Source organism: Drosophila persimilis, unplaced genomic scaffold (assembly GCF_003286085.1).
Source record: "Drosophila persimilis strain 14011-0111.01,24,50 unplaced genomic scaffold, DperRS2 tig00000431-arrow-pilon, whole genome shotgun sequence".
NCBI lineage: Eukaryota > Metazoa > Arthropoda > Insecta > Diptera > Drosophilidae > Drosophila > Drosophila persimilis.
In genome coordinates this window covers 1492660-1515212 of record NW_020825312.1, presented here as the reverse complement: position 1 = coordinate 1515212, position 22553 = coordinate 1492660, and the positions used below count along the sequence as shown (strand labels likewise).

The following is a 22553-nucleotide window of genomic DNA, read 5'->3' as shown; positions in this document are numbered from 1 at the left end:
TGACTGTGAGACGGTATGTTTCGGTATATTTCTGGGGGTCAGACCGTATATTTGATCTGTTTACAGCTGATATTAATAGATTCCCGCATCATGTTAGACTAATAAATTTCAGGAAATAAACATAGCTGGACCGCCACTCTAATTAAAATTTCTGGCATATTGAGGCACTATGGTTGTTGAACCATAAGCATGATGCTTCATTTGCTAATATTCTGCCTTACACTTTTTATCCTGCTCTATTGGTAAGTGCAGGGTTGCGCCGCTGACCATTGACCCATTTATTACTCACTTTTCTTTTGATTAGGATTTTGCCAGCGGGCATAAGCTGGTTCTTGGTGAAGCGCTTTCGGGTCAGAGTACGCATTGGTCGGATTTCGTTGCCCTACTTGTCGCTCAAGAATGTTAACATCCAGAAGAGTGGATTCGGTGTAGTAAGTCTTGCCATCGATGATCCATATCCATGTAGCAATATTTCTGATATATTTCTGATTTCTCTTAGCAAATCGAGGAAGTGTGCCTACGCAGCAGTTTCTTCACAACCGAGGTAACCAAGCTACTCTCCATCTATATCCGGGACATACGCATCAACAAGGACATACCGAGACGACACAATGAGGACTGCGATGATTTCTTTGAGACCCTCAAGCCGCACAGGGTCAAAGAGGCCAAGGGCGTGCCTGATTTTCGAGAATCCAAGGTTCCAGCGAGTATCATAACCTTTGCCCAGTTTATGGCCGTGCACATAAACAACATTTCGGTGGTGCTGATGAACAATGATTTCGATCCGGGTTGGTTCATTCATGCCACAGCCAAGGAGCTACATCTAGACGGAAGCATTGTGCAGAACGCCCGAGTTCTGCTGGTCAATGCTGCCCTGAGTGAGGCCCAGGCCAAAATGCTAAGGCACTGCAGTTCCCGTCGCCAGTCGCTGGAGAATCTCAACAAGATTCGGCCGTGTCTGGGCGAGGTGAGCTTTGACGTGACCTTAGATGCGTCTCTCTTTGCTCAGGGACCTCTATCAATGGATGTAAGTAACCCGTAGACCTTTGGCTATTGTAAATCCTTGGAATATAACATATCCTCGACAGACTCTGAGTCTGGTTATCAACAACGCGAAATCTGTGATACACGGAGGATTGTATGACTTCCTCAGTGAGGCCAAGGAAAGAACAACTCCCGGCCAGCCGTCCAAGCGCCTGCAGGACGCCTTCAAGCCGACCAAAAACGCTGCCTATGACAATGACAACTACGAGAAACTGGCACCGATTATACCAAAGAACTTTAATTTCAGCATCAAGGCGGCCACATTTTCGGCCGTCAAGGAGAACTCGCAAAATGATTTCAGTGCAAAGCTGCAGTTGTTTCACGTAAGCTGAGACAACCCATTAACATGAAAAATAGACTATATTTTATATTTAATGCAGATTACGGGTAAATTTAATTCTAATGTGAGGGATGAAAAGACTTTGCTGCCATCAATGCTGGCCAAGCTGGTGTTCAAACATTTGGACATTGATACCAAATATGAAAAGCTTTTGTTCGTCGAGCAGTTCACCATAGACTCTGTGGCAAGTCCCCAAGCATTTAAGAGTATAAAGATCTGTAAATAAACCGTATTTGTTTACCTTTTAGCTGGAGGAAGACATCTTCAATTTGTATGTGAAGCTAAAGACATTCCAAATCATCTACAACCACAGCGAAATCTATGACTTTGTCAACAACAATTTCCTGGCCCGCCAGCGCTCCAGCAATCAGCAGCATCTGCATCCCCTGCAGCTAATGCACAAACAGAAGTCCTTGCCCGATCATCTGTACCTGGACAAGGCAGCAGAGAGCTGCCTGCGAGAGAAGCAGCGTCGCGACGGCGAGAGCAGTGGCGTACTCGAGTGGATTATGCAGCGCATTGTGGTCAAAGGCTGTGCGGAGCTGTTCAATGTGTCGCTGCTAATGAAGCTGGAGGACGAGCACATAGCTATGAGCGTGAGCCATACGCGGTTCCTACTAGAACAGATCGAGGAGAAGCGCAGCTCTTTCTATGGCAACAAGTTTCTAAATCTGCTCCTGAATCAGCGCCAATGGAGCATGGAGCTGATGGTGGAGACGCTCTGGTCCAATCTGGGCAACTCCATCAACGACACGAACAACTTAAAGAAGACCCATTCTCCGGGCTCCCCGTTCTTTCTGGGCGTGAGCCTCGTGAAGCTCTGCTCCTATGCAAACACCACCAAACTGGACATTTCCGTGCACACCTTTCGCACAGAATACAGCATGCAATTGGCGGAGTTTGTGGTAAAGTCCGTGCAATGCCTACGGCAGTACAGGGGAATGGAACCAAAGAGATCTCCCAAGCAGCAGTCCCAGCAAATACGAGTGCATCAGTCCCTTCCTGAGCCATCATCTACCTCGCTGCGCGTCTCTGTTAAGGTCAAGGATATTACCGCCTATTTTGTGAACCATCACAATGTCTACATGCTGCTCAGTTTCTCGGAAATCAACCTGACGCGGTCGCAGCTCTTTACCACGCTCAAGCTTGAGGAATTCCAAATGGCCATCATGCGTTCCATGACCGCCTCTTCGTTGTGCCTCACCGATTTCTCGGACGTGTTTGCCACATGCAAGATGATACGTCTGGAGCATGAACAAGTGGAAGGGACGCTGGGCAATCTGTCCATTTATATACCCGGCAACACGGAGGCCATGTGGAACTCGAATCTGCACATGCATTTGCTCACCTTGGTGAGGGATATGAAGGATCTTAGAGCGGAGCTAGCCTTGCCAGCGACTGCCGCACAGACACCGCCGACTCCGAAGGGACACCGGGGTGGACTTGTGATTGAGTTATCAGCCGAGCGTAGCACCATCTGCGAGCTGAAGCTGTCGGAGCGTCACTCGGTGCAGTTCTTCGTGGAGGGTCTCTTCTTCAGCCACAAGGAGAGACACATCATCTATGCGGAGAATGTTTTTGTCAAGATCGACGATCAGCACATCTTTACGGTGAAGGAACTGGACATGCAGTCATTGCCGCGCGTTGAGGCCTTAACCCACGAGCGTCTCAACTTTCCTGGATTTCAGCTGCCTTCAAACAGGGTCTGGGTCACGACCATTGGCTCGTTTAAGGCCATATTTCCGTACGACCATGACTTCTACAATGCAATCAACAGCGAGTGCGTGTCCCACTTCAAGTGGCTCAAACTGGTTCACAACTACAAGAAGAAACCTTTCACCGTGGACTCGCCGCTGCCGAGTGATTTGGTGATCAAGATCAAAGAGTTCCTGCTGGAGATCAGCGACGATCCGTTCGAGGTGAAGCTGCGCGACAACTACGTGCTGCTGGTGGACGAGTACCTGGAGAGCCTCAAACGCAAGGCTCTGTTCGATAAAAAGATTGCCGAGCTGTGCTCTGAACGGCTCCTCGTGCCCGCCGGCACCATCGAAAGTCTCTATGCGAACCTGGTGAAGAAGAACTCAGAGATTTACATCCAGCGCTCGAAGAAGATCCGGGAGAGTGGCCCCGTGCGCACCCGCCTGCTGGCCTGGATTATGACGGACGTGGAGATCATGGCCATGGCAGACACGTCCATACATGGCTATGATAATGTGACGCGCACCATGCGAGAGATTGACCACGAGAGCCCCTGGCCAGAGGAGGGACTGGAGTTTAGCACGCTCTGGTGTCGAGGCGTCAACATAAGCTGCTCAGAGTGGAAGTTCATGCTGAGGTAGGACATAGGACTCAATCAAAGCTTTCCGTTAATATATCTTATTGATAATTTTTGATTTCCAATCTGTTTGCAGGGACTTTCCGCAGCCAATGTTCTACGTGAAGAGCATGCGTTTGTACGGAAATCTCTGTGGAGCCGAGCAAATGGGCTCAAAGCGAGCCAAGCGCGATGTCTTCATTGAGGTGGGGGATCCCTTTGGGACGAATGTGATTCAGCGCAGCATGCCCTCGCTGAAGTTCTACCACGATTTTGACTGCGAGCTGGAGAGCTGCAGCTATGCCTTCGGGGCCTGCTGGGAGCCTGTTATGGCGCAGTGTAATCTGAGCTTTGAGAAGATTTCGGCCCCATCGAAGGACCCCTCTCCGCCTCTGCCGTTCTGGGATAAGCTGCGCCTGCTTCTGCACGGTCGCTTGACGCTGATTGCCAAGCAATTTACCATTTTGCTGCATGCCTCGCTAGATCCCTACAACACCACAGAGGAAATGGAGCTGACGTGGAACAATTGTGGCATTGTCTTGACAAATGCAAAGATTATGTTCAAGGGAGAACTGAATGTGAGTGGCAGACGGTTGTTACTCCTTTGTTTCTTTGGAATAATGCCAATCCCCTGTGTGCTTTGCAGGTCACAGTTCGAACCGCCTCCCGCTATGACGATTGTCGTCTGCTTCATTTCCCCAATCTGAAGCTGACGGTGAAGTTGAATTGGGTCTGCCTCGCCAATCCGAATGATCATCATGCTGTGATGCCCTGTGCCCCGGACAAGTTGCCCGAGTACTCGAGCAACCAGGTGCACGACTCGTTCCGTGCCTTCCGCTCGCTTAATCTCAACATCTGGATATCGTTTGAGACCAAGCCAAAAGCCGGCGATGATGTGGAGATCGATATTCCCAGTCTGGTGCTATACGGCAGCACGTTGCGTTGGTTTGAAAGCCTCCAGCTGATACTTTCGGGCGTGACGCGACCCACGCGACGCGGTCCAGTTTTCAACAATGTCAGACCGAAGAAAAAGCCTCTCAGCAGGCACTACAAAAAAGCCAATCTGCAGATGTGTCTGCACAAGTTTCAGGTACTCTACTGGATGTCGCACGCCCTGCACAAGGGCTTCCAGTTGAACGGCAGACGGGTCTCCTTCAGCTCTGAATACTGTCTGACACTCAATCCCATTGACGATGGGCTGATCCACAGACCGCGTGCGGACTGGTCTACGGTCTACATGAACTGCGAGCTGAACGATGCGGAGATCTGGCTGAAGAGCATTGTAACCGAGAAGATGGACAGCAGCTCGGAGAACCTGGCCAGTGCTGCGGATGCCTTCAAAATAGTTCGCTTCTACTTCCTGAGCGTGGCCAAGGTGTCATATGGACGCGAGGCCCTGATGCCCATCACTGCCACCAATTCGGAAGATGATGTCAAAGCGAAGTCTACGACGCCCACCCACAAGCTGGTGGTGTACGACCTGAAGGGGGCTTGGACCAAGAGCAATCGCGACGTGGCCTTTGCCCTGTTCGATTCCTTCATGAAGTCGCAGAAGCTGAAGAACAATCTCTCCACCGAAGCGGTGAAAAGCTACCGGAAGGAGGGTGGAAACTCTGCCGTGATGAAGCACAAGCGAAGCGACAGCACTATAACGCTGTCCAACACAAGCACCGAGGTCCTGCCAAGTGAGTAGAAATCCGACTCGAGATTGGAACCAACTAATCGATCTGGTTTTCAGTTGCCAATGCAAATACATCGCTGAAGAAACCACCAGCGCAGATCCATGCCACGGCCATGCTGCAGCAACTCATTGCGGAGGCAGACCACAAGTTCAACGTGTACAGCGACGATCATAGCACGCAGTCCAGGGAATTGCAGCTGCAGGGACTGCAGGCGTGCGCCTCCCAGGACGTGATACACGAGAACTGGTCCATCAGTCTGGTCAACTCCCAGGTGCTGCTCAAGGGCTGTGAGACGTCAGGCTATGTGATCATCAGTGCCGCCAAGGCGGAGATACTGCAACGAGAGCATCGTCCCGTCTGGCGAGATCGCTCGCTGATCTCGAAGACCACGTGGAAGGGCCTGCTGGAGTGCATGCAGTACTATGCGACAGTCAGTGCCGGAGACAACAACTCCCTGCTGGAGAAGGAGATCATGTGGCTGACGGTGGACAACATTCAGGACAAGGACGAGACCGTGATCAACAATCTGCCGGAGGACATTTCGCATTTGGTGGGCAGCGGTCGCAGTGTGGGCGGAGTGGTCTCGGAAACGGTCGGCGCCTTTCTGAGCGACAATTCCGGCGAGGCCCAGCCCGTGCAGCTGCAGCGGATCGTGTCCAAGTGCAAGTGCGAGTTCTTCTACGTGAGCTATGGCGATGCCATCGACCCCAACAGCATAACAGAAGTGCCGCCGCCCCCCTCGGAGGAGTTGTTGTCGCCGTGGGAGAAGCAGGATGATCCAGTGGACGCATTTACCCTGATGCATCACGACCTGGATGTCTGCACCAACTCGTTGCAGTATGCCATGATCTTGGACATTGTCAACAATCTTCTTCTCTACGTGGAGCCGCAACGCAAGCAAGCGGCCGAAAAGCTGACCAGGATGCGCTTCCAGCTGCAGCTGCACTCCACGGAGGATCAGAAGCGGCCCATCCAGCAAAAGCAGACCGTGATCAGGAGCCTGCTGATGAAGATCCGCTCGCTGGAGAAGGATATACACATGATCAGCAAGGAGCGCATAGAGGAGGGTGACACCCTGGAGCTTCGACTTGACTTTGACCGAGTCCAGCAGCAGATCCGCGAGAGCAAGGAGGAGCTCAACACGTACAGCGAGGACCTCGACATGATGCTGCTGTGCTACAAGGAGACGCAGCTGTCGCAGCTCAGCAAGATCTCGAATGTGAGGGCCGACGAGTCCGTGACCATGGTGCGGGCCAACGAGATCTGCTTCAAGCGCGCACAATGGCGGCTCACAGAGACCGATGGCCAGATTGGCATAGCCGATCTGGTGCTGAGTGCATTCCTCTACACGAAGAAGTCGAAGAGCGACGATTCGGTGGAGCACCTGCTCGAGCTGGGAAACATACGCATGGAGAACCTCTTGCCCCGTGAGATTTATCGCGATGTTCTGCTGGCCACTGAGATCCAGAAGGACATGCCCGTGGACACCCACAAACGGGTGCTGCGCATCTTCTGCCGGGAGAAGGCTCCCGTCGGGGGCATCTCTGTGAAGGAGCACTTTGAGATCAACGTGGCACCCATTACCATAGCCATCACCAAGAAGTTCTACAGCACGATGCTGAAGTTCTGCTTCCCAGATCGTGATGCATCCGAAACGGAGGTCATCGATGAGCTGGACGACAACGCCTCCACCAGTTCGGCATCCACAACGAATTTACAGGCAAAGTCTTCGTCGTCGTCTGCGTCCACAAAGCGCTCGGGGAGGAGCAAGAAGAGTGTCAAGGATTCCGAGTTCTATGTGAAAATCGAGAAGGACGACGTGGAAAAGATGAAGGAGCGCGCCGAGAAGAACAAACTCTTCATCTACATCAAGATACCCGAGGTGCCAGTGCGTGTCAGCTACAAGGGCAACAAGGAGAAGAATCTGGAGGACATCACAGACTATTCTCTGGTAATTCCCACTCTGGAGTATCATAATGTGACCTGGACTTGGCTGGACCTCTTGCTAGCCATGAAATCCGTCAGCAGACGCGTGATCTTCTCGCAGGCCATCAAACAGAAGCTGCACATCCATCAACGTCAGCCGATACTATCGGCCGGTGAGCGGGCCACCCCGCAGGAGGCTGAGGACAAGGCCAAAATGCTATTTGGCAACTGCCTGCTGGTAAGACCACCTTATCCTCTTACCAACTGAAAAACGATCCAATGATTTAACTGATTTCTCTATCCATTCCCCCTATCCAGAACGAGAACCGCAGTCAGAAAAAGGGCGGCGGTGTCTTTAAATTTTCATCAAGCGGAAAGTGATCCCAAGGAATTTGCGACTAGGTGCTGTTCCTATATCATTGGAATATAGTTTATATTTATTGTATTGTACGTTCAAAGGATGTACAAAAATACATATGTGTGCAACTCGGTACTGACGCTTGGCCCTGACCCAGGCCCTGGACCTGGACTTATCTTAATCAATCTAACCAATTAACAAGAATGTCGAGTGCGTCTTGGCCCATTAACAGATTAACAGATACATTATACACTACAATCACGCACTCAGACATACACAGACACTCAAGTATTATGCTATGCAAATCTAACAATCTATAAATATTTGTAGTTATAAATGTGTTTTGTGGGTAACCATTTAAACCATCGTCCTCTGGCAAACCTGTAACCTTTGACTTTTTTTTTTGATTCACTGGTAACTGAGTATCTGGCACAGCGCCATGGAATCGATAACCCGAATATCCGCGCTTTTTACTAGCAAAATCTTGTGAAACATAGGTCGACCCGCCGTTGCTATTCCTACAACATTATCCCGATAGATGGGGTTGGTATAACGAACCCGAATACAAGGATACAATTCTTTAGGGAATATAGGAAGCAGATCGGAGTCACCTGAGACATCACCTCAAGAAATGGAAATTAATGGAGACAGACGCATTTTCGATTCTGTGAACATCCCATGCGCTCTTCAAAATAAGAACTCAACATTTGGGTGGAACAGACCGTACCCTCACAAGAATTGGGAAACAAGACGCACCAAAGGGCATTACTTCATTTACAAATTTTGATGCTAAACAGATTGTATTGTCATTGTATTCTGTTGGAATTCAGTGTATTATATATAGCACGTATTAATCAGGCCAACAGAATAACTAGAAGCTAGTCTGACAACATATGCAACATTTTTAGAGCTCCTGTGCCTATAGAGGCCGAAGGTGTAAAAGGTCCACACAATAAAGGATAACGTGTAGTTTAATTTTATAGATACTCGTAGCAATGATATTTTAAACATTAAAACTTAAAACTAACTACATCGCCCATTAGCTTATCACTGCACCCCTACTTGGTGGTCTGTTGCTTCAGTGGTGGCTGTGGGGAGATGGGAGAAGAGACGGGCGTTAGAACCGAAGAAGGCCATCGAGCAAGCGCTGACCACTTACCAGTACAAAGACTCGCTTGGGCAGTGCCCGCAGCACCAGTTCGTCGAGCAAGGCATTGTGAATGTCGTTCTTCTGGGGGTCCGCCTTGGTGTTGTACTCCAGGCTAAGTACGGGCAGCTCTTGCCATCCCACTTGAAGGGGATACAGATTGTAGACCAGTTCCTTCTCATCATACGCCATTATGGAGATGTCCAACTGGGGAATAAATACAAAATTTAGTAACATTTTAGACACACTGTTGTAGATGTTTCTCACCTGCTTGTGACCGGAACATATAAAGTTATCCGCCTTGCTGATGCTGAGCGTGGCGATCAGGTGAAGCACATGGGTTGTGGGATTTTTGATTACCACCTTGAAGGCCATTGGCATCTTCACGAACATCTTCTCCTCGATGGTGCAATAGATGTTCAGCGGTGGCTCGGCAATTTCGAGACCACTGATAATGAACTTGGACTCGTTCTCCTCCTTGGCATTGGCCCTGCGCCATCGTATACAAAATACCCCGAAAACAGGGGCCGGGGATGGGTTCTCCTCCAGCGTATAGATGCCCTTGATGAAGCCCCGGCAATGGCCCGTTCCCTGCACAGCTTCCAGAGCTTTGTTGTAAACAACGCGAGTAGTTTTGCCACTCTCCAAGGGAGAGCCTGCAGGCGCTCCATCCTCGCCCAGCTTCGCGTCTTCCGAATGCAGGGAGCTGCTCATTACACCCGAGTTGGCCACTTGCAGAGCAGTGGACACGGCCGAGTTGCTATTGATGATGGTCATGGTTGTGGGAATCTTGGCCACCAGGCTCTTGTTCATGTAGGAGCTTATGCCGGTAGGCGCCGTTGAAGCAGAGTTTTCCTCGCTGGGGCTCTTCGGTGGGCGCCTAATAAATTTGCTGGACGAAGACTTGCCCTCGAGCTTGCCACGCTGATCTAGGTCCCGAGCAGTAGTCCAGTCCTGAACTGTGGCGTTTGTGCGCAGCACTATCACACTCTCCAGCTGGTCACCGGCGCTGTACTTATTGGTGTACTTCTTCCGCTTAAAGCTGTAGTTCGATTGCACTAGGTTGTGATCCTGAATGGAGAGCGGAGAGAGGAGAGAGGAGGAGCAGACCATCAACTGGAAAACACTTTTATCTGGGGAAGGGTCTACTTACACATATAAAGAAGCTATCCAATATCTCCACATCGTCCACGGCCAGCACCTCCGTGTTGGCCCGCAGCAGAAAGTTCTCCCCGCGATAGACCTGGTTCAGCGGCTTCCGGTTGAGTGTGTAGAAGCGGGCACTGAACTTGAAGTCGCTGTAACATCTCACGGTCACCGTGTCGTCGCGCGACTTTCGCAGCCGCGTCTCGTCTAGGTACTCGATCTGTACCGGCGATATGGCTGCCAGGCTGAGGGCTATGCTCTTGACATTGTGATCGGGAGTCGACTCCGAGCTGTTGGGCGCCGTGCTGGCTCTGGCTCCAGCCGACCCGCTGCTCCCTGCCCCACCAGTGTCTACATCCAGCGTGTAGCTGAGCCTCTGCTGCAGCTTGATCTCTGTCTCCGCCAGGCTGAAGATGTAGTACGTGGCCGTGTTGCTGCTCTGGCCGGACAGCTCCCCCACATCTATTTGGATTTGGGTGTGCAGCTTCTGACGACCCGGAGAGATGTCTGTGGTGAGGAATACTAAGAATAAAAAATGAATAAAGGTATTTAAATGGAGACATTCATGGTTCCTCAATAACAAATAGAGTCCGTTACATATACATTTGTATTTATATACATAATGTATGCACATTAGGTGACCCGACACGCTGCATCTATGTCTAAAATTCATAGCTACTTAGTGGTAAGTAGCTCATTGCGCTTTCCACTGTACCAAACATTCGAGGTGAAAGTGGATCTGAGGCACGTGCTTACTCATTCTTTTTCTCTCACACCCACACACTCCTCGTGCGGTGTGTGTGGTGCTGGTGCCAGAATAGAAAAAAAAAGAGACAGATGTTTAAATTATTAAACTCACCTAATACTGACTGAGTACCGGGTATAAACTATAGCTGCGGCCCTTTTCGCGGATCACAACTTTCCCGCTCGTTTTCTTTTGAGCTCATTTAAATAGTCGAATATGTCTGCCAGATATGAAATTTTCACTGCCCATTCTTCTAAATACTGAAGCTAAATCTGAGCCCTGGGCCTCTTAAAACGGCTGGGTCTCTTTCTTGTAGCTAGTAAGTCCGAGAAAGCACCTTTCCACGAGAAAGCCATCGAAACAGAAATGACTGATGATGCGACTTGTAATCTTGGAATTCTGTAATCTTCAACGGACATCTCGAATTGATGACTTTTTGAGAACAGTAAGTAAAAAAAACTTTTGAAACATTTCACTATCGTATTGGACGACGAACGAGTCATAATTTTGAACAACAAACTCGACGTCTTAATTAAACATTTCGCTTTCTAGCTGAACGGTACGTATTCTTATACATATTACAGGCAGAACGCACTGGCAGTAAAGCAAACAAAAAGTTACATTGAAGTCAAGAGGCGACCCATTGACGATGGTTCACTTCCTCCTCGACCCAAGTTCAATGGTGTGTGCCAACAGGTGTTTTGTATGGTGGCTGCTACGGCTGTTGGTGGCTGTTGGTGCCTGTTGGGGAAGGTCAGTGCCGTTCCGCTCTATAAATAATTGTAGAGTGCTGTTGGGGGCCCCAGTTGAGTGCAGTTTCCATTACAAGCAACACAGACAGACAGATTGAGATGAGCGCTGGTTTCCCGCTGCCGCTGCTGCTGCTTCTTGTGCTACTTCTGCTGGTGCTCTGTGGCACGGGTGCCATGGGAGAGCTGTCGTTCGAGGCGGTCGACCTGCAGCGGAGTCCACGCGTGGTAGGCGGCCACCGCAGCGAGGTACGGCACCAGCCACACATGGTGAACATCCGACGAAATGGGAACTTTGAGTGCGGCGGCTCCCTGGTGACCCCGTACTGTGTGTTGACGGCCGCGCACTGCCTGGTAAAGGGGCAGCCGGAGGACTTTGTGGTGCGCGGTGGAGTCACGTTTCTCAGCGATATTCGCCATGCACGCCACGTGAAGAACATCCTCCTGCCCTCGGCCTACAGCCACTCCACGCTGGACCACGATGTGGCACTGCTTCAGCTTCAGCAGCCCCTCAAGGCGCCCATAGCCAGACCCATCCGCCTGGCCATCAGATCGCCCCGGGCCGGCTCGTTTGTCCGCGTCTCAGGATGGGGCCTCACAGACGAAGGTTCCACGCAGCTGCCGAATCAGCTGCACAGCGTCCACGTGCGCGTCATGGGGCGACAGGAGTGCCAGAAGCTGTACGACGGGTATCGGAACATCACCGAGAGCATGTACTGTGCTTCGGTGCCGGGTCATAAAGATGCCTGCGCCGCTGACTCCGGCGGACCTGTGGTCAATGCCAATGGCCTTCTGGTGGGAGTTGTCTCCTGGGGAAAGGCGAATCGCTGTGCCCACGAGGACAGCCCCGGGGTGTACTCCGACGTCAGCTACTTATCCGACTGGATCACAGACACCATGCGGCGATACTGCTAGGAGGGGATTATCCCCAATCCAATGCCGCCGATCATTAAATAGTTTTTTCGCAGCCCTGACGGGTCTTCGCGCATCGACGTCACCTTCCATCAAACATCATCTCAAGAACAAGAACCATTGATACCCGCCCTCCTATTGGGGGAGCAGTATTTGCACAGGTGTCGTGTCACAGCTTGTTTTTCGGCAAAATGCGAAGAGATAAAAGCCGGGGCAAGGTCACCGCCAGAACAGTTCACATCGAGATGCGTTGCCGCTGGGAGTACCTGATCTTAGCTGTGCTGCTGCTGGCCGTGCTGGCCCAGATGACCGAGGCGGCGCAGGCCAACCGGGCAAGAAGGAGATTGAGGAACGGAAACGTCCGCAAACTGGCAACGAATAGGAGTCAAGCTGTGGCCAAGACCGCCCGAAGCAGAGCAGCTGTGAGAAGAGGCACCTCTGTCGCAAAGAAGACCTCCCCGAGCAAGGCATCAAAGACAGCGACACCCGCCAAGATCCAGTCGAAGATTGTCGGTGGCACTACGACGACCATTAGCACGGCCCCATACCTAGTGCAGGTGCGTCGCGGAACCAGCCTGTGCGGCGGCTCTTTGATATCCACCCTTTGGGTTCTCAGCGCCGGACACTGTGTGAAGGGGCAAACTGCCTCGTCGTTTTTGGTGCGCGGAGGAACCACCACTCTAGACGGCAGCGATGGCGTGGTGCGCTCCGTGGTCTTTACGGCCGTGGCACCCCGTTTTACTACCACGAAAATGAACATGGACGCCTCACTGCTGAAGCTGAACGAAACCATGACAGGCACCAACATTGCCACCATCTCGATGGGGTCCTTCGTGCCCAAAGCGGGCTCCAGAGTGCGCATCGCGGGCTGGGGTCTGACCAGTGAAGGCGGCAGCACTTCCCGGACGCTGCGGGCCACGCAGATCACGGTGGTCAGGCAGCGTGTTTGCAGCCAGGACTACGGTAGATTGGCCACCATCACCAAATATATGTTCTGCGCCCGCGGCAAGAAGAAGGATTCATGCAGCGGCGACTCCGGCGGTGCAGTAACCAGAGATTCAACGCTGCTGGGCATTGTATCGTTTGGCTATGGCTGCGCCAGGTCCGGATATCCCGGCGTGTACACAGCAGTGGCCAGGATTCGAACGTGGGCCAACCGCATAATGTCGAACAATTAGGATCTTAAACCCTGAGAGTCACTGAACCTACGACCTACAATAATAAGCCCACAAGACAGGGCTGTTTTGCTTAATCCATAAATAAATCCAGTTAAAAACAACACTACTCTAGCACACTCTTGTGTGCTTAGATAGGAAAATGGAATTCAAAGACGGAACACGTCAAATATCACCTGACTAATAACAGCCTAGAACCAACAACTGGCTTAAACAAAGACTTCTCGCCTTGGGCTCGTACAGAAGTCCAACTAAATATAGGCTTTTTTTTTAATATAACTTCGCGAAGTGAAGGTCTAGCGAATTCCTAACTGTGACAGCTCGAAGCTAGCGATAATATTGATTTTTGTACGATTATATGGCACACGTGTGCTAACACTGCTGTACACTCGCTTCAGATCTCCACAAAAACGGAAGACACTTTATCATACGTACCATTTTCTCAGCAGCACAGCCAGTTATTGGTCTTCCTGACATGCAGATCACAAACATAAATATGTTTTATAGCGCATTATGGCAAAAAAGCCCGATATTTTGGCCTAATTATAATATTTTATATTTCTATTATTTATTGTAAAGCCACCTGATTGAAAAGCGCAAATTACTCGCGAATATTGGAAGTTCTGTCTTTTAAAGTGAAATAAAATTGTAAACTTGGAAAGTATTCGTACATGTATACAAAATAATGCTTGTGTGCTTATTTTATCAGAATATTTATGGTTTTTTTGTATCTGCCAAGTTGTTAGTCTATTCGATTTTTTATAGAAGTGGGATGGGTTTCAAAAGAACCCGTTTCCGACCCCATAAAAAATATATATTCTTGATCAGTCCGGCTCCGACTAGATCTCAGAGACCATACGAGATTAAGCAACCAAATTTTGTGTGCAGACTCCTGTGATATCACCCTGTTACGAGAGCATTTCAAAATTTCGTCTAGCCCCCTACTGCCCACCCGCCCACCCTTCCCAAAGGAAGATAATCATCTGTTGCATACACAATCCACAGATATGAGAAAGCGCAGAATCATAGAGACTGACTATATATCTACCAGACTGGACAGTCTCCGGTTCAGATCGGATCATAATTATAGCCAGAAGGAACAAGTGCGCTTACTCTTTCTCTCTCTTTCCCTCTCTCTCTTCACGCTCTTCCTCGTGCAGTGTGCGCCCACAGGCGAAAGGAAGCGAGAAAGCAACATAGCTGGTGTTGGTATGAGAAGAGAGATAGAAGATGATGTAGCGGAAATATTTTCAAATTCTAATAAAATAGTTCGTTTATGTGGAAAGAGAATAAACGGAATGCAACAATTAAAATTAGAGCATACTCTTTTTCTGGTCATGTTTTTCTTGTCTCTAATCACAAGTGCGAGAAAATTTCAGAGGGATCACGGAGACATCTGGCTTTTTGACCATAACGCAGTAGTTAAAAACTGAATTGGCTAATAGCGAGTGTCTTTCCTTAACTTAACTTGGTATGCGTTGAAATGATAGTATAAGACTCTTCAAATACATGCATCCTTAGCTCTGAATCTCTCAAACATCCTTTGGTTGATTCGGCTAGACAGACAGTCGGACATGGCTAAATCTTTGACGATGCTGATTCAATACAAAATTAGTTTTTGCCTCTCTCTATCGCATTTACAGAAATGTGTGCGTTTGGAATAATGTCGGCAAGTGCTTCCTTCTTTGCACATCATAATTCTGTTGAATGGTATTTATAGACCACAAATATTTAAGGTACAAGTAGATTAATCAATCAGATCCAGATCTTTGAGAATTTTGTTGTGAGTGTGGTTGGCACGGTTGGACTTCCGCTCTCACACTCTTCCGAGCTCTTCCGAATCGACAAGTTGTTGCTTGAACAATTGTGCAAATGTTGATCTGTCGTTTCGGCAGATTTGATTTGGTTGCTGTGATATAAAAGCCGATCTTCCAGCATCCCCAAGTGTTAGTTGCTTATCCACAATGTTTGTCCGCTGCCTGGTTTCAATGATGCTTCTTATACTGCCTATCCTGGGAGTCCTAGGATTACAGGTGGTTTCTACCGACAGTTCCGACAGTATGCAGATCCAACCCCGCATCATTGGGGGCCAGGTATCCAGCATTAAGGAAGAAAAGTACCTCGTGCAGGTCACGACCTCAACAGAGATGTGTGGGGGCTCGCTGATTCAACCCAGGTGGGTCATCACGGCGGCCCACTGCGTGTACAGAAAGAACAAGGACGAACTGAAGATCTATGGCGGGGCGTCGAACCAGGCAGGTCCCTATGCCACCATCCGCCTGGTGGACTTTGTTGCCATTCGTCCGGACTTCAGCATGAAGACCCTCAACATGGACGTGGCCGCCCTGCGGCTGCAATCGGCGATGGTGGGCGCCAACATCGAGACCATTGCACTGGCCTCACAGCCCGTTCCGCCCCGAGCGATAGTCAAGGTGTCCGGCTGGGGCTCCACCAGTGCCACCTCCTCCAGCACGGCCCAACGGGTGCACAGTGTTCTGTTGCCCGTGTGGTCGCGGTCCTCCTGTCTGTCCACCTTCAAAGGCATCCATGGCATCACCCGATCAATGATGTGCGCCTCGAAGCCCTATAGGCGAGACTCGTGCGATGGCGACTCCGGGGGTCCGCTCGTCTTCAAAGGCCAACTGGCGGGCATAGTGTCGTTCGGTTACGGCTGCGCCTCGGCGCTGCCCGGCGTCTACACCAGCGTGCCCGAGATCCGGGAGTGGTTCCTGAACACCGTGAAGCTGAATTCCTGAGTGCCCTTCTCCCTTGGTAGTCTTAATAGCCAATAAACTTCTTTAGTTTTATCAAACTCCATCGACATTCAATTTACTGCGGAATGCGGCAGCCGCTGGCAGAACGCTATCAGAATGCTGGGACCGCATAAAAGCTGCGGCTCGATAATCCGCACATGAAAATGTTCCGACTACTGGCCTGCTTGGCCCTCCTCGGGCAGCTTCACGGACTCTCTTTGCCGCAGCTGATCAAAATCTATGGAGGCCACGACGCTCCCATCGGGGCGTATCCTTTTCTGGTGAACTTGCGGCGGGGCGGTCGCTTCAGATGCGGCGGTTTTCTGGCTACACCAAGCTGCGTGGTCACGGCAGCCCATTGCCTGCAGAACCGTCGCCACGTCTACGACGTGACAGTGCACGCCCAGCTGCAGTGTTTGGGGGATGGGTCGGCGGCTGAAGATGTGCGCCGCGCCTCGTTCTCCATGGTGTCGCCCCACTATTCCCCTCAGGACGAATCGGACTCAGATGTGGCCGTGATCAGGCTGCAGCAACCGTTCAACATTTCCAATGAAAGTCTGCCCCAGATTGACTTCAACGAACTGCCAAAGGGAGCGAAATTCACAGTCATAGGCTGGGGCATAACAAACGAATATAAAACAGACTGGAACCAATGTCTGCAGGCTGTTTACGTGGGGCTGGTGCCACAGGACGTGTGCCGCCGCACCATGTTGCATCCCATCACCGACAACATGTTCTGTGCGCTTGGAGAGAATGGCGGAGACGCCTGTGTGGGCGACTCGGGTGGACCCATCCTCCAGGCAGGCCGTCCCGTAGGCATTGTTTCCTGGGGCTATAGATGCGGAAGAGGCTCTCCGGGCGTCTACACCCGACTTAGTAGCCCTCCCATCAAGTACTGGCTCCAGAACCTCCTCGAGCGCCATTGCAGGGTGTAATCTATTGGAATCTCCATCGAAATAAATTAGAGTTAATCTCTTTGCTGCACCCATTGTATGGCAGTCGACTAATTCGATAATAATCATTTGAAAAATTGATTGATTGTGGGTTGAAATGGGTCAGAGGCTGGCGATCAGATGCTCCACAGTCCGAGCACGTAATGGAGTGGCTGTGGTTGTTCTGCATCATCCAAACCGCAATGGCTGTCGCCCGCAGTGGACCCCGCATTGTGGGCGGCAAGGAGACGAGCATCGCACAGGTGCCGTATCTGGTGTACCTTCGCCAGGGAGGATTCTTCCTATGCGGCGGCTCCCTTCTCTCGCCCACCGTCGTGCTCAGTGCGGCCCACTGCGTGTATGGGGCTCAGCCCGAGGACTACACGGTCCATGCCGGTGCCAGTCGGTTGGACCAAGCGTCGCCCGTGGTGCGCGGCGTGGCCAGCTTTCACCTTTCGCCCAGCTACTCTTCCACCAATTTCGACATGGACGTGGCCCTGCTGCAACTGAGAGAGTCCGTTCCCCTCTCCGCTGGCAGCGTGGCCACCATTGCTGCCTGCCGCATGCCGCCGGACAGCAATGCCTATGCCAGGATCAGCGGCTGGGGAGTGACGCGCGAGAACAACCGCGAACCCGCCGTCCAGGTTCGTACGGCCATGGTGCGGATGCTGCCCGGAGCAGAGTGCCGGCTGTCTTACGCCGGAGTGGCCAAGATAAGTGATTCCATGATCTGCGCCTCGGTGCGCGGCCTCAGGGACTCGTGCTCGGGCGATTCGGGCGGTCCGCTCGTGTATCGCGGTCAGGTGTGCGGCATTGTCTCCTGGGGATTTGGCTGCGCCCGCTTGGCCTACCCTGGAGTCTACACCAGTGTGGCCAGTGTCCGTGTGCGCTCCTTCATCGAGAGAACGTTGCAGGAGATTGGCAGCTAGCATTGGGGATTCAACAGAGTAATGATCCATATTGAACTGCATTCTCATATCCCCCCGCCCGAAAAGGTCAGTAAAACTGTGGGAGATATGAGAAAGAGTCAGCTCTAGCCGGGCTTCAATTTAAATTCGAATTCCATTTGGCTGATGAACTCGTCGCGATAAATCCAGACAAAATGGTTTGATTAAAGTAATTATTATTTGCGCAATAAAATAATATGTGTGTAAGCTTTGTAACGATGACTTCCTAAAAGAACCCATCTATACCCCACTGCCATACAAATATAAGCCACAGCAAACAGACGCGCGCCCCGAGTCGGAACTGGAAGCTGTTTGCACAAGTGAGCAGCTGCTGCTCGGAAACACAGCCGCAAATACTCGCATTTTCTGTGTGTAAGCGCTGGGCGGGAACGCTTCTCCGATGCCACCAGATGCCAGTGGGACTCTGGCATCTCCTGCACCTGCACCTGCACCTGCTCCTGCTGCTGCTTCTGCTTCGGCTGCTGCCAATTGTCGTGCCCACCAACGAGGCGAACAGCCGTATTGTGGGCGGTATTCCGGTGGATATTGGTACCGTCCCCTATCTGATAAACCTCCGCATTGGCGGAAACTTCATTTGCGGCGGCTCGCTGGTCACACCAACACACGTGGTCACGGCGGCGCACTGCGTGAAGGGAGTCGGAGCAGCTAGGATGCAGGTGGTGGCTGGCACCACGCGACTCACGGAGCCAGGCGTTAGGAGTGACGTGGCCAAGGTGTATACTCCCAAGGCGTACAGCAGCCGCACCCTGCACACAGACGTGGCTGTGCTAAAGCTGAAGACACCTCTGACCGGGCCCAAGATAGCCACCATCGAGCTGTGCAACTCCAGCTGGAACGCCGGCGAGCTGATCAAGGTCTCGGGATGGGGACTAGTCTCGGAACGCAGCAAGAGTGTCTCCATGCAGGTGCGCAGCGTGGACGTGGCCCTGATCCCTCGCAAGAGCTGCATGAGCCAATACAAGCTACGAGGCACCATCACCAATACGATGTTCTGCGCCGCCGTGCCTGGCGTAAAGGATGCTTGCGAAGGAGATTCGGGCGGACCAGCCGCCTACCAGGGCCAACTGTGCGGTATCGTCTCGTGGGGGATAGGCTGTGGCCGCCGAAACTCGCCAGGCGTCTATACGAGTGTCAAGACTGTTAGAAGTTTCATCGATAAGGCATTGAATATGTAAAAGAACCCAACCCAAGCCAAGCCAACCCAATAAACTGCCTAAGCGGACATATGTATCATTCTAGAACAGATTCAAGGTCTAACAGAGACTCATAGTGTGGATAGTCTTGCAGCCTAGATGCACTCACCGCTGTTCCTTAGGGCACCAGGCACACTGATGTGTACACCCACATTCATGAGGTAGACATTGTAGGGATTGCATATGTTTATCACAACTGGATAGTATTCGTTGACCAGCATTCTTGTGGCTGCCTCTGGCTCCCCGTCTGTGCCATTGGCATGCCCATGGCCGAGGTTTGTTTGCGTGACCAAATGGAAGCTGGAACGAAAACAAACGGTGTTCAGTGGTGCATTAAATGCTTGATTGTGGCATGCAATCGTCCGGAAATCAATTTCAGCTTCCGGTACGAATCGGTTTGACCTACGTGGGCGCAATATAGCAAATCGGATTGATCGTCACGTTGTCATCGAGATCGCGACTGCGCGTGTGGTGTCGAAACGGTTGGCGTGTGTAATTGGAGCTGCACGTGAGCAGGGCGCCAATTTGATCGGTCCCCATAAGAGCCTCCACGCGGACAATACGCAGCTGGGTGTTTTCGTGGAATTGCTGCGCTTCGGTACTGCAGAAGAATTGATAATACGAGCCTGGTTCCAATATCGTGTTTTTCTCGAAGGCCTTTGGCTGATCCACAAGTTCCTGCTGCTGTTGCGGCTGCTGCTGCCTCTGCTGCTGAGTACGCAGCTGCAGGAGATTTGGAAAGCAAAAATACTTGAGCGCCTCTAGTTTGTAGTTATTTTGGCTGTTTCCGGCATCGGCAAGAACCACATGGAAGCTCCTAATCCTCAAAGGCACGTCTGTGAGCACACTAGAGAGGAGATCAAACCAGGAGTTATTTCAACTATTATTTCCATTTTATGTAAAGAGACAACACTTACCGGATTATGAGCTGCAGCTGTAGAACATCGTCGTTGTTTAATTGGACTCGTTCGAATGTGGCGCACATCTCCAAAACGTCGCTGACCTTATCGAAATCGATTGGAATGGGAGATTTCACGCAGGCCAATGCACTGGTCCACAGGGCCAGAGCGTCTTCGGTTAATTGAGTTCTGGGCATGGGCGGCACACCCTGGTAGACCTGCCAGAGGTTATCCAGTAGCAGAATCCTATCTTTCTGCTCGCTTTGGTGGCGTAGGGACAACGCTTCGATACTGCACGCTATGTAGTCCGCCACGGAGGCCGAGAGCAGGGCACACCGCAAGGTCTTCAGCAAGACGTCGGTAAAAATAGTCGACCACTTCTCTTGTCGATAATCGGGCAGCATGAGCGAATATAGACTGCAATAAACAGCATTCGAATAAAGGTATCTCCATCTATTAGTATGTCAACACTCACGTTAATGCCTTGGCATGATCCCCACTTTGTAGATACTCCTCGGCCATATCAATAGCTAGTTTCTTTCGAAACCTGAGGCACTTGTAGATCTTGAACTGTGCCATGGCCTGGCTGAGTAGAGCTATAATGGCCACCGAATGGCTATAGCCGCGCTCCTGTTCGCACAGCTGCACATTAGCTTGCTGCTCGGCGACAAGATCGCCTGTTTTCACGGCCCGGATGCCAAAGAACTCTGTGTACAGGGACAAAGGGTTTGGGTTGTTTGTTGTGAGTGCTGCCTCGCCCGAGTCAAGCAGAGAGGCAAAGGCTTGCTGGGCGGCATCGCGTCGTTTCATCACATACTCGGCTGCCTTGTGGTAATAGATGCCGGGATGCTGAGTCTGAAGAGCGGGCAGTCCATTTTTGATGGCCTCACAGAACAGCTCGGCGAACACAGAATGTCTGCAATGAATATTTGAATTTTAAAGTATGAAATTTGTGCAAACCTATCGGGAGAATGAGAATAATGATCCGTCTTACTGCGTGCTTAGCCAGGCATAGTGCTCAAATGCCAAATCCTTGAAACCCACGCGGGGCTTGTACTTCTCAACATGAATAATGAACTGGTTGATGGCATCCCGCGGGGTCTTCAGCTTGAACATGAGACGACAGATTTTGTAGTTGAGAAACCCGGCCAGCGTTTTGATCTCCACGCAATTGCTATCGTTGATGCGTATTTCATCCAGATTCGCATAGGCTTGGAAGTAGTGTCTGCGGGATAATGGATTTGATTTAATTTTATGAAAAGACCAAGAGCAAAACAATACTTACTTCTGGGCGGTGCTGAAGTCTTGCCGCATCTCCGCCACAAAGCCGAGCTTGAACTGGTGACGTATCTTGAGGGTGGTATGCGCCGCCGACAGCTGGTCTCGATGATTGCGTATTCTCTTCGACATCAGGGCGTAGTAGGACTGGGCCATGTCCAGGAACGCGGACTCCAGACGCAGCGTGTAGCCCATGAGGTGCTCCGTATGCGGCAGTATGAATAACATTTTGCTGGTTATGCCGCAGGCTGAAGTCAAACTGGCAGCTCGCTCTGCGGCCAGCAAATCCTCGCCAGGAGGTAGCGGTGCTGCCTTCTGCAGAAGCACTAGGCACAGACGAGTATTTCGCTCTTGGAGAGCATTCTTTAGGGCCTGCACAGTGGCCGCACACTGCACCTGTTTCTCCGTCCATTCTAAATCGTTCCACTCCATGTCCTGGAACAGGACCACCACAGAGGGCAGTACATGCAGGTGCTTTAGCATCCAGTTCCGCTTCAGTATGCCCTTGGGATGGTACCACTCGTAGGAGGCCCTCTTGGGCTTGGCCACTGGAAACTCATAGTTCGGAGGTAGCAACTTGTATTGGACCGCAGCGCGATCCGCCGCCTTCCGTTGCAGACTCCCGCTAAACCCATCCCAGATGGCCTTGTGCACGCCCTGCCGCGCAGTGTCCAGGCCGCAGAAGCCAATCAGTGGCTGAGGGGTCACGAGCAACTCCGACGGCAGAGCGGTGGCATCAATCGTCATAGTTTTGTGTTTGTGTGATTGTAGTTTGCTGCCCTGCCTGTCCCAAGGCTGGTCGCGAATTACAGTTATTGGGAACTTCACGTGTCGCACCGACTTATGACACTGGTAACATGTACTTTCAGGACACCTTGCTACGTCCCGGCCTTAGGGCTCCAATTTGTTTCACGGTTTTTATGCAAAAAAGTGTAAATAATAGCCGCCCCAGAAATCAGCTGGACGTGAAACGATTGTCGATAACCAGGCAA

At 51.2% G+C, this 22553-nt stretch overlaps 7 protein-coding genes across 7 annotated transcripts; 6 read left to right on the top strand and 1 right to left on the bottom strand.

The window, feature by feature from the left end:
• Positions 1-108: 108 nt before the first annotated feature.
• On the top strand, positions 109-8694 carry LOC6604445 (protein KIAA0100). The gene is made up of 10 exons (XM_026989423.1): positions 109-242; positions 305-431; positions 500-1027; positions 1089-1367; positions 1425-1568; positions 1633-3719; positions 3796-4276; positions 4345-5383; positions 5437-7544; positions 7625-8694. Exons 1-10 carry the CDS (start codon positions 190-192, stop codon positions 7685-7687), a joined length of 6909 nt encoding a protein of 2302 aa, XP_026845224.1. The 5' UTR covers positions 109-189; the 3' UTR covers positions 7688-8694.
• Positions 8618-22509, bottom strand: LOC6596117 (trafficking protein particle complex subunit 11). The gene is made up of 10 exons (XM_026989426.1): positions 21569-22509; positions 21278-21508; positions 20759-21199; positions 20302-20700; positions 19791-20231; positions 19494-19684; positions 9965-10479; positions 9079-9882; positions 8824-9018; positions 8618-8752 (listed from the first exon to the last, which is right to left on the bottom strand). The coding sequence occupies exons 1-10, from the start codon at positions 22306-22308 to the stop codon at positions 8723-8725; spliced, it is 3987 nt and encodes a 1328-aa protein (XP_026845227.1). The 5' UTR covers positions 22309-22509; the 3' UTR covers positions 8618-8722.
• On the top strand, positions 11421-12386 carry LOC6596203 (trypsin alpha). Its single transcript, XM_002021235.2, has one exon. It carries the CDS (start codon positions 11554-11556, stop codon positions 12364-12366), a length of 813 nt encoding a protein of 270 aa, XP_002021271.2. The 5' UTR covers positions 11421-11553; the 3' UTR covers positions 12367-12386.
• LOC6596204 (trypsin beta) lies at positions 12527-14139 on the top strand. The gene has a single exon (XM_002021236.2). The coding sequence runs from the start codon at positions 12555-12557 to the stop codon at positions 13539-13541; it is 987 nt and encodes a 328-aa protein (XP_002021272.1). The 5' UTR covers positions 12527-12554; the 3' UTR covers positions 13542-14139.
• Positions 15269-16315, top strand: LOC6596205 (trypsin alpha-3). Its single transcript, XM_002021237.2, has one exon. The coding sequence runs from the start codon at positions 15503-15505 to the stop codon at positions 16292-16294; it is 792 nt and encodes a 263-aa protein (XP_002021273.1). The 5' UTR covers positions 15269-15502; the 3' UTR covers positions 16295-16315.
• Positions 17422-18361, top strand: LOC6596207 (seminase). Its single transcript, XM_002021239.2, has one exon. The coding sequence runs from the start codon at positions 17427-17429 to the stop codon at positions 18150-18152; it is 726 nt and encodes a 241-aa protein (XP_002021275.2). The 5' UTR covers positions 17422-17426; the 3' UTR covers positions 18153-18361.
• LOC6596208 (seminase) lies at positions 18511-19419 on the top strand. Its single transcript, XM_002021240.2, has one exon. It carries the CDS (start codon positions 18581-18583, stop codon positions 19364-19366), a length of 786 nt encoding a protein of 261 aa, XP_002021276.1. The 5' UTR covers positions 18511-18580; the 3' UTR covers positions 19367-19419.
• Positions 22510-22553: the final 44 nt, after the last annotated feature.

Bases quoted from the DNA above. Each gene is read 5' to 3' on its own strand.
- LOC6596207 (XM_002021239.2), top strand. From the start codon at position 17,427: ATGGCTGTCGCCCGCAGTGGACCCCGCATTGTGGGCGGCAAGGAGACG.
- LOC6596117 (XM_026989426.1), bottom strand. From the start codon at position 22,308: ATGACGATTGATGCCACCGCTCTGCCGTCGGAGTTGCTCGTGACCCCT. The intron at 21,200-21,277 runs GTAAGACGGATC...TATTCATTGCAG, and splicing joins TATGCCTGGCTAAGCACGCA to ACATTCTGTGTTCGCCGAGC. The intron at 19,685-19,790 runs GTAGGTCAAACC...TTTTCGTTCCAG, and splicing joins ATTTGCTATATTGCGCCCAC to CTTCCATTTGGTCACGCAAA.
- LOC6596208 (XM_002021240.2), top strand. From the start codon at position 18,581: ATGCCAGTGGGACTCTGGCATCTCCTGCACCTGCACCTGCACCTGCTC.
- LOC6596204 (XM_002021236.2), top strand. From the start codon at position 12,555: ATGCGAAGAGATAAAAGCCGGGGCAAGGTCACCGCCAGAACAGTTCAC.
- LOC6604445 (XM_026989423.1), top strand. From the start codon at position 190: ATGATGCTTCATTTGCTAATATTCTGCCTTACACTTTTTATCCTGCTC. The intron at 1,028-1,088 runs GTAAGTAACCCG...TATCCTCGACAG, and splicing joins AGGGACCTCTATCAATGGAT to ACTCTGAGTCTGGTTATCAA. The intron at 3,720-3,795 runs GTAGGACATAGG...ATCTGTTTGCAG, and splicing joins GAGTGGAAGTTCATGCTGAG to GGACTTTCCGCAGCCAATGT.
- LOC6596205 (XM_002021237.2), top strand. From the start codon at position 15,503: ATGTTTGTCCGCTGCCTGGTTTCAATGATGCTTCTTATACTGCCTATC.
- LOC6596203 (XM_002021235.2), top strand. From the start codon at position 11,554: ATGAGCGCTGGTTTCCCGCTGCCGCTGCTGCTGCTTCTTGTGCTACTT.